This window comes from Achroia grisella, unplaced genomic scaffold (genome assembly GCF_030625045.1).
Source record: "Achroia grisella isolate CSIRO2021 unplaced genomic scaffold, CSIRO_AGI_Agris_v1 utg1174, whole genome shotgun sequence".
Lineage (NCBI taxonomy): Eukaryota > Metazoa > Arthropoda > Insecta > Lepidoptera > Pyralidae > Achroia > Achroia grisella.
Window position 1 is genome coordinate 3,546,441 of NW_026712590.1, and position 10,787 is coordinate 3,557,227.

The 10,787-nt window shown below is 30.9% G+C and overlaps 1 protein-coding gene across 1 annotated transcript; it reads right to left on the reverse strand.

The window, feature by feature from the left end:
* Positions 1-8,056: 8,056 nt before the first annotated feature.
* On the reverse strand, positions 8,057-10,261 carry LOC131851908 (uncharacterized). The gene is made up of 2 exons (XM_059202465.1): positions 10,074-10,261; positions 8,057-9,504 (listed from the first exon to the last, which is right to left on the reverse strand). The coding sequence occupies exons 1-2, from the start codon at positions 10,210-10,212 to the stop codon at positions 8,204-8,206; spliced, it is 1,440 nt and encodes a 479-aa protein (XP_059058448.1). The 5' UTR covers positions 10,213-10,261; the 3' UTR covers positions 8,057-8,203.
* Positions 10,262-10,787: the final 526 nt, after the last annotated feature.

Genomic DNA, 10,787 nt, shown 5'->3' on the forward strand with positions numbered 1-10,787 from the left:
GCGATACGCCATAGGCGTAGTTAGGACGGGGGAAGTGAAATTTTAATATGTCTAGTCAGTTAAGAATTCATGGCGGATTTATAATTAAATGCCTAATTAGGGTATTGCGCGGTTTTCGTATGTGAGGTGTATATGAATTTTAACATTTTATACAATTTGTTTGTTTTGGCACAAAATTCCTATTTAGTTGTATCTTTACTGTTGATATAAAGTTTATGAAAATATAACAAGTAGTGAACTAATAAATTAGTATTTATGAATAGTATAAAAACACGAAGAATAATTTAGATTTTTTATAAATATAAGTAGTAGGAAGTACAAAGAGTGAAATAAGTACTTACATAAATTAAAAAAATACACTTATACTAATATTTTTTCTATATATATAAATTTCTATGAAAGAAATGACGTACGATTCATCGCTACTTGATTAAATTAAAAGCAACCAAAATTAAAATGACACTCTTAGCATTTAGCACTGAATCTGCATTTATATTTTAATTTAAAAAATGTTACAACATTTGAAGAATAAAATGACTACCTCGCTCAATACTTAATAATAAACTGACTGAAGAAGTATAAAATTCACCTGTTAGATCTGCTGGTCTTAAACAGGTTACACGTTGTGAATGTATTGCTTAAAAAATATCATTGACAATAAGAAACTAGTTCAAGTAACTTAGGCCGTGGGAATACTTGGGAGTTTTTGTAAACCTGTTAGAATATAACGCGAGGGGAATAAGAAGGGGAAATAATTGTGTAGGAGCATCACTTATTACATTTTTATTGCTATTATATTATCTTGTTTACTACATGTTTAGATAGAATTGAAAATATTAAAAAATATAGCAATATTATGGATTTTTTTGGATTCAGTTAAGTTACCTAACGGATAATAATATACCTATAAATAAATATTTTAAATATTGAACAGTTTGCGATTTGGTTTCGTAAGTTTCTTTAAAAGTAGATATTTATTTAAATATATTTCATTAATGTATTGTAGAAAAAAAATAGTATAAAAAGATTCTCTCTAGTTCTGGTATCATGAAGAACTTGTAAGTTAGTTACACGATTCGTTACTTGTTCACAACTACTTAATAACTGTAAATGAAATTGAAACTTTGCTTCCAACAATATAATATCTTTATGAAACCAACTATAAGTACCGTGTGTGTGGGATAGTTTCTACGGCTTTCGCGTTAATTTTATTTTATAACCTCTGACTATTCTCACGACCCTGGTTATTCCAAAAACTAGTATTCTAAAGATTTGGTAAAGATACTACATGTTTATACTTGTATTTATACAATTGTTAAAAACTTGTTTTCTAGTAAACTACATTCTATCTTGTCGGACCCCAAACATTTGGCCACGTCGAACAGGTTGTTCCAGAAACCATAAAAGGTCGAAATTTGTGACTTTAATAAAATTCCCACCAACAACATTGACTACTCGTTTTTTTTCTTCAAAACCTGTCACAGAATATAGAGGGAGACATCGTCTCAAACCACAGTAGATAACAATGAATGTTACGATCGAAATCTTCGCAACCGGTTTACTTTAATTGGGGGAGTTTGTTACTTACGAACCGAAAAATTATATCAGTTCTCTTCAAGATTTATTGAGTTTTGGATTGTTAAATAAAATATTGTACGTGTGAATAAAAAAAATCTATAAAGTGGTAATGTAAAAAATATATATAAAGTAGTGGAATTAAAAATTTCTTGACTTTTTAAAAATTAATTATGGATAAAATAATAATACAGACACTTAATTATTTCGTATTGTCTAGTGTATTATAATTAAAATTGTTAACATAGTGCATACGTTAAATATTAATACTACAATAGACTTCTGTGTCTCTAATCCATAACATACGTGTATTTTTTTTTATAAATTGTGAAATATACGAGACTTACCTACCCTACGCTACTTAGGAAGACTTTTAAGTAGTAATTAGAATTTTATAGTTTTGTATAAATAGTGTATTAATTTTAATTATTACTATAGGCAATATCTGTTTCGTACATTTCTGAAAATAATATTACACCTACGTATGTTATATCAATCATTTCAAATTAATGTTCTCGAACATAATGTTACCGAATGTTGCGAACCCCTGCGCAACTGCTTATACTCGTGTAAAAAGCCAACGTCTAAGGCGCAGTGAGTGGCGGGTGGGGGTGGATGGGGGCTCCGCGGCTTGTGTATACACCTGCGACTATTCGTGTGAGTATATTCGTTATTGCAACTGTGTGGGTGAGCTTATATTTTCATTTCAATAGTTTTTGCATTACATCGGTGAGCGTGTGGTTACGATGTGTGCGTTAATGCCGTATTGATTTAGCTGGTATGGTTAAGTTAACAAGAAATTTATAATCTCGAAGATGAAAATTTCACTCCAAGTGGTAGATAGTAAGAATTTAATTTTGCTAGCAAGGACGTATAGTTAATTGACCTGAACCAATTTGATATTCGTGTTTGAATGATAGGTATATTATATTTGTCTGAGAAATAGGTTATTTAAGCAGTAGTCGTATGACTATGAATTTAATAGAATTAGTACATTTAATAGAATTAGTACAATACGTTAATATTACACGAATGTTGACGATGTGAGAATAATATTTTATTGAAAGAATTGTTTTTAAAAGTATATGTATTATATTATATATAAATATTTTCGGAGTTTACATGGAACGAATGAAATTGAGTTCAGATAGAAAGTATGACAATATATTTCTTAATAGGTATAGTAGATTCTCACTGAAACGCTATAGTAACAAATCTTGGATAATAAAATTTAAGTTTGAATAGAATTATGTGGCTTAGGTATCCGACAACCTTTATGCATTTTCGATATAATCTTTATTTACCAATATTGCTAAAACTTAACTAGTAGCATTTTAATTCATCCAGTCTACTCGTACATTGCCTTTATAATATGACTGGTGCAAATATTTAATTTATTCATATAACTAAAGTACTGCCAATAATGAAATGGATCGCTGTCTTAAGGTAAATAATATTTAAAAAGCTGTATACTATAATATAATAATTAGTAGTTAATTTAAAAATATGTATCTAATTATGTGTTGAATTTACTAGTCAGGAAATTTTGGTCATCCAAATATAAAAAAATAATAGGGTACTACTTACACTACATGAAATCATTTACAAAATATAGATTCTACGTTAAACGATACCTATTAGATTCTACGCAGAAAACATTGTCTAAACTTACTTTATATATTTTTTTTAATATTTGAAGGATTCCAATAAATATTTAATTTAAATGAATTATCTATATGTTTTTTAAATAATGTAAGTACTGAATAATACTGATCGTATAAGTTTTATAATCAATATTTTTAGAGATAATAGACATTTATTTATAATATACTAAATATATCAGAGATCGTATTGCCTATGAAAGAGGTCACCAAAGGCCTGCGTAGCATATGTAATATTATCTTATCTATGGTAACATAGAACATAATTCGAAAGGCGCCTGCGCATAAGAGCAGGTAATTTCATCACCATTGCAGTGTTATTAAATATCTTTAAAATAGCCTTGAGTTGCCTCTACAGAAAATTAAAATATCTTTGCTCGTTATTGCAAATAAAAAAACAAGAGAAATTAAGTATTCGTATCTTGCTACTTGGATACTTAATAATTAGTTCAATTAATTTTATACACATAACGTATCTACAAGCTGTGCCAAATGTTGACGACTTCATTCCGTTACACCGCTGGAGTTTGAAAAAGCAAGCGTCTAAGGAGGCGAGGGGGGGTGCGGGCGGCGGGGGCTCTTATATTTTAAGATGGCTTCCGAGCGCGAATATCGACGCGCCCCCGCCTCCCGCGCGCCCTCTTACCCCCTCGCTACTTACGCGGTGGAATTTTGTTGGCACTGATTTGTGCAAAATAGTGCTGCGCCGCGCCTTACAAGTGTATAGGGGTCCTTACTTTATTACCATGTTCTGTTATTCATGTAGAATTTCCGATAGATAAATGATATTGAATTAGCTATATCCAATCTTTGTTTTTCTTATATAACTAGTATATAATAGTTTCTTAAGATATTAGTTACGCCATTACAAACTGTATTATTTGTAGGTAAATTGTGAAGGTTTTTCATATATTTTCTCTATTTTTGTACGTCTGAAATAAAATAGTAAAGACTTGTCGAGGCGAAAACTATCAATTTTTCAAATTCATTTTTTCTCAGAATATAGTAGGCTAAAGTTAGAAAAAATACGGGGAAAATTTCAAAGAGTAATTAATATTGTGAAAATTTTCAATACGCTATCTACAAATGTATTAATTTTGTAAACAAATAATAGATGAGGTCATACAGATGCTTTATTTATTTATACCTAAAATTAAGAAAACCGAGGGTACTTACAGTACTTGTCTTATTATTATTGATTTCCTGATATTTAGACAGTTACAACCGCCATGACTTTTGTAAACTGAAAAGTAGCTGGTAGATGGTAAATAATATGTAATTTTAGATATACTAACATAGGCTAAGTACAATTGTTACTAACAAATTGGATCTCTGTTATCTGAATAAATAAATTTAAATTAAATTAAATTAAATAAATAAAATTATGAACAGATATTCGTACTTTGTTTGGTACTACTATTGAAACTCTCTCAAAACTAGTTTATTTATTGTGGTCGTATGATCACCATCTATAAAAAGCGATTTAAAAATGTAGGTATACACGTATGAAGTCGCGGTCATCAATAGTTTGTAATAATATTTCTAAAAGTTCTTCATCCTTCTTCTATCAACTATGTATTGTGCATCTGTGTGCCCATATTTGTACCCAACTATTGTGCCCATAATTGTAAGTATGGGAAACCAATAGATTGACACAACCGACATTCTAATACTCTATAAAGTGTAATATTATCATAGCACTACTTTAAAAAGTCTACTTAAAATTCTTAATAGGTACTTATATAATACAGAAAAGCAAGCATCAAAATATAAATGTAATATATTTATCTACATAGAAATTGCATTAAGAGCAATTTTGTACGACGTTACAAAGTTATGTCGCACGACAATAATTTTGCAGCGTACATTTATGAATATGTACTTGGATTTTTTTTGCATTGTTAGTCATAATATTACAAACTACCTTACTTTATGATAATAATTTATTATCTTAAACTAAAACAAAATGTGAAAGATTGAAGACACTAATGTCTACTCAATCGTAATACGAAAAAATTATACAATTAAAGGTAAAGTCTAAAACGAATCATGATGAAAAAAATAATTATAAATTTGTTTAATATTATAGAAATAATTAGGTACTTAGTTAGTTATTAATTTTGACTATTACCAATTTATATTAATAATAATTTTATATTTAAAATCAATGAATTATTAAGAATTGTTTTAAAATATTTGGCATTGCATTTGCAAGTGTCATAGATTTGCTGCAATAGGTTTTGTCTATGAATTAATGCAATATACCTATTCATAACGTTGTTAAACATTTCATAGATATTTATTATTTATTATTAGATATATTTTTTCGTCAATTTATCACGAGTTTTTTTCATTTTATAAAAAGTGACATAATACTGTGTAAAGTAGGTTTGTAGGTTTTTGGTTTTAATTTAGGACATTACAAAATTTATTAGAAACGAACATTAGATTTCTTTTTTAAATACCTATCTACCTTATGTTAAGGCGTAATATATAATATGCCAAGGTCATTTACACGCCACATAAAAAAAACTCTAATTTTAAAATTATATCAAAACTAGCTGACCCGTGCTATTTCGCTTGAATCACACTTACATAACATTTATCATTATATTTCGCCCAATTTACATAATATCTTTTAAAATTATAGCCTATGTTTTATTCTAATGTATAAGCTATATGACTGTAAAGTTTCATCACAATACATTCAGTAGTTTTTGTGTGAAAGAGTAATAAACATCCATTCATACTCACATACTTTCGCTTTTATAATATTAATAATTAAAATTTATCTATGCAAATCGTGAATCGCGCTAATGAAATTTTTTCATCGATGCATTTAAGTCTATGTATTGATAATGTATTTGGTGGGTCCTTGCCTCTCTCCGGAAGCCAGTCCGCCAAGCTGGTTTAAATTGGCCACTTTCCGATGGGTCTGGCCCGGGCCAACACATCAAGAGTGGACTGATCTCATTGAGCTCGTTTGAGTTAGTCACATTCCAGGCCAGTAGCCACATGCCCTACGGGGAACGGAGGAGAAACGGCATACAACATCTTTGACCCGCCTTTTTTAATGATCTTCCCAACTGGCGGCCGTCGTGGTGTAGTGGTTTAACGTAGTGACTTACTTTCGGCTGGTTGCGGGTTCGAATTTTGCAGAATACAAAAAGTTGTAAAAATTATATGTCTATTTATTAAAGAAAGTAGCTACAATGTTATATTAATATATAATTTTGAAATAGTTAATTAATTTGGGATAAAATAGATGGCGCTGTGTGGCCATCATACCTACAATTCACAATTATTATTTCTCTGAGAGAATTTACTTTACAATTGGTCGTATATTTATTTAGTCCTAACAGAAATAATTTTTATTACTAGAATACATTTTAAAATTGTTTTGTGACATTTCAATTTTTTTTGAGGACGGTAGGTAGGTACTAAATTCTAACTAAAGCTCATGCAGGCATTATTTGATTCTCCAATTTCTTCATTTTTATAACTTATGTTTTAAGAACTATAAATAAACCTACAATATAGTATTAAAATTTAATGTTTAATACACCTAATACCTGAACTAAGTAGGTAAAGGTAAATATTTCAGATACTGGTCGTTGTGCTATGTACCTAAAACTTTAAATAACTATTCACCCTATTTGCCTGCAGTATAAATCATTCATTCATTTAATTATAATATTCATCATCATCATCATCGCAGCCCGGAAGACGTCCACTGCTGGACATAGGCCTATTATTATAATATTACCTATTCGAAATTATAAATTGAAAATTATATGACAATAAACAATTTTTTTGAAATTCTATTCATAAATTGTTATCATAATTTAATTGATAACTTTACAAAATAATTATAACTAATGTACACAATCAGTATGTAAAACATTGAACTATAATTTTCTCATAACATTAGTCTGTAGACTGTAGTACCCAACTACGAGTGTAACATTTCTAAATCGCGCTATCAATGTATTTCTCTCAATTACACAGATATAGTCGTATTAAACATGAGTATGACGGGTCGGCAGCTCACCGTAAACCAGTTCGCCAAGCTGGCCTAATTTGGCACTGTCCGATGGGTGTAACAGCCAATCTTCCTGGTGAGCTCTAGCCTACAGACTAACCAGTCAAAACTCGACCCACTTTTTTATAAACTGACATCAAAAAAATTGTGTAGAAATATTTCATTTCAACTAGGAGGAGTTTGTTTTTCAAATCAAGTCAAATCAAAATATCTTTATTCATGTAGGTCTATTACAGACTCTTATGATATTTCAAATCTACCGTCAGTTCAGAATACTGTCGAGTTGATGTAATAATGATGAATTAGGTTGTCCTCCACATGGGTCCCTGGAAACCATCGTGATAAATTCATGGTGAATTTACCAAGTTATCTAACTGGCCTGACCTTATGCTCATCTTATCATCCTCCACTAGTGCTCCGCCAGCGTAAACCCATTCTACTGCCATTTGGGAATACGGTCGTGAAGGTAAAACCAGGTACTTAATAGACTAGTGGATTAGATAAGGCTGCGGAAAACAGAGTCCAATTTACATTTACATTTGATACCAGTGGATACCCATTCATCGACTGCTTTTTTAGTAGTCTTCGTGCTACCGTAATGTCTATCTTCACATGAAATCTTATTAGGAACTGTTCAGCCGGCAGTCGTAAAAAGGTAACAATTAGACATAGACCCTTTCCCTTTTATAATATTGGTATAAATAATCCATTAAAATTATATTATCATTTTTAAATAATAAAACTTTCCAATAAAAACCTCTTTCTATGAGTTTATTAAATAAAACTAAATATTAAACAAGACAATATTTAAAATTACATAATTTGTCTAATGAATACTCTAAAATATCTATGTAAAGTTCAAAATTATATCTAAATATTAAATATTCTCTAAATTAAACATAACGTCTTAAAAATATCTATATTTCTATAAACGAGGCACTGTTTTGGGTACAGTACGTTTCTTTGTCATGGATAATTTAGCATTATTTGACATTAGACCCATTTCTAAAATTTCATCAATATCCCATAACTCCTTACAAGCTACCGGCATATTATTACCTTCTATAGAAACATTTATAATACCCTTAGGGTTTCTGCCATATGACTTCTGTAGTAGCAACACATCTAATAATTTCTTTACAGTAATAAAAGTTAGATTATTATACGCAAGATTTAAATAGGCAAGCATATTGTTACCGTAACATTGAACAATACCATCTGTAACAAACGTATTTATTCTACTAAATGGATCGTTAAATTCTCCAATCATATTTTCAGCCATAACTACGGCCTTTTCCATTAAGACTGCATCGAGATTAGCTAAACTTTTTGATTCAGGCATTGATTTTATTGATGATGATTGATCTACTCCCTTCCTCTTTCCAGTAGCAGTAGAGGCAGGTCTTAGAGTTTTTCTTTTAACAGGTCTCTTCTCAAATTCACTAGATCTTAAATCTTTTACCATTCGACCTATTAAGTCATTTTTATCTTTTAAGAACTTCATAAGTCTTGCCTTCGATGCCATTAACTCATCAGAAACTAATGGGAATTCCTTAAGACAATTTAATATGATTTCTGCACCATCGTCTGATATCATGTTATCAGCTAGATTTAGATAACAGAGATGTCTGTTAGATCTTAATGCTTCTGCTAGATATTTTGCTCCCAAATCGGATATTCTATTTGAAGATAAATTGAGTATAGACAAAGTTTTTGATGCCGGAAGAGGGTGGACTAGTGTAGCTGCAATAGTCTCAATGATATGGTCGTCTATGCTGCACCTTGATAATGATAGTTGCCTTAATACTGTACTGTTTTCAAGCAGAATATGATAGTTGGCATTTTTCAATGCTGTGTCATCTAGGCACACCTCAGTAATATGCGCCACTGATAAAAGTTTGCACAATTCATAGACACCAAAATGATCTAATCCTTTGTTTATAACGACTGAAGTTAAGTACAATTGGTATTTTATAATTAGCGCTATAGTTTTGAAGATTACTCGTGGTATCTGTCTGTTCTTTTCGAATTTTATTTGTACTAAATTGTCTGAGTTGTCATATACAGCGAATATATTGACGAGGTTTTGAGTAGCTAGAGAGAGCTTCACAGTATCTTGTTTGTTTTCTTCTGAAGCTACGTCTATTTTGGATTGAATTGCCTTAGATTTGTTTTTTGCTTTGTTTCTGGAACGTTCCGACAGAGCACTGACGCTTACGTACTCATCTGTGAAAAGATTTTATTATTATTTAAATAATGGTGTACTGATCTCGCTCCAGACACATTCAAAATATTTAATAATTGCTTATATGTATATTAATACATGATCTGTTTTTTCCTTATCCCATTTATTTGGGGTCGGCACAATATGTTTTTCTCTTCCATTCATCCCTGTTCTCAGTCCTCTCGTTATCCATCCATCGTCCATCCATTTCTTTTTCGATCTTCCTCTGCCCTTATAACCATCCACATTCATATGTAACACCTTCCTTAAGATATTATATTCATTCCTACGCATTATGTACATGCTCATACGTCGACAGACGACTACTCTTTAACCTCTCCAACACCAGCGCCACTTTCATACTTCATCTAATTTGTTTATTCTTGATCTTATCCATTCTTGTCACACCACACATCCATCTCAACATTCGCATTTCCGCATGCTGTCGTCTTTCATCCGTCGCCTTTACGACTTAATTGCTTATATATTTATATTTGTGGAACAAAATAATGGTTGACAAAGATTTTTTTTATTTCTTCCTTTTCTTTTCTTTATTAATAGATAAACTCACGTTGTACAATCTTAGTGACCACAACTTTCATTTCAACTTGCAGCTGTTTGCAAGCCCATGGTAAATATCGCTCGAACTGGTCAGGGTTGGGTCTACATTCTTTCTCTTCCTCCGCAGTGAGGATACTGGGTTTGTTCATTACTATCAAATATGTAAATCCTATAAAATAACTCCAACCAACTCCAACGGGAAAGGCGTTTAAATGTCATTATTTTTTTTTTATAATTTTCTTTTTGTCAAATAGTAATAGTAAAACCTTTAAGGTACCTATGAAAAATTAGAAAAGTTCTAAATTATTTAATATGCTTAGATATAAATTAACTTATTGATTTTATTTAAGCATTATATATATCTAATAAGTAATAATTTTATATTACCGTTATTTATGTGAACTTCATAGCAAACAGACAGACAAAAAAATCTGTCGGTCTGTTACCACTGAAATGACTATCACATAACTCTCGTCACTCATGCGGTGCCATTTCGATGAATTAACAAGTATGTCATGCCTTCGTACTCGATAATGAATACCATATCACATCTTTCAAAACATTCTGCTTCTCGCCTGAATTAGGTGAGACGGGGTACCCACGTAGACCAAAGTCTACATTGATTGTACAATTTCAAATCCCCTCTCCCTCCCCTCTTATAAGTAGATGATTTTGACCTCGGTGGTCTAGCGGTTTAGCACACCGGTTTACATCCGATGGTCGC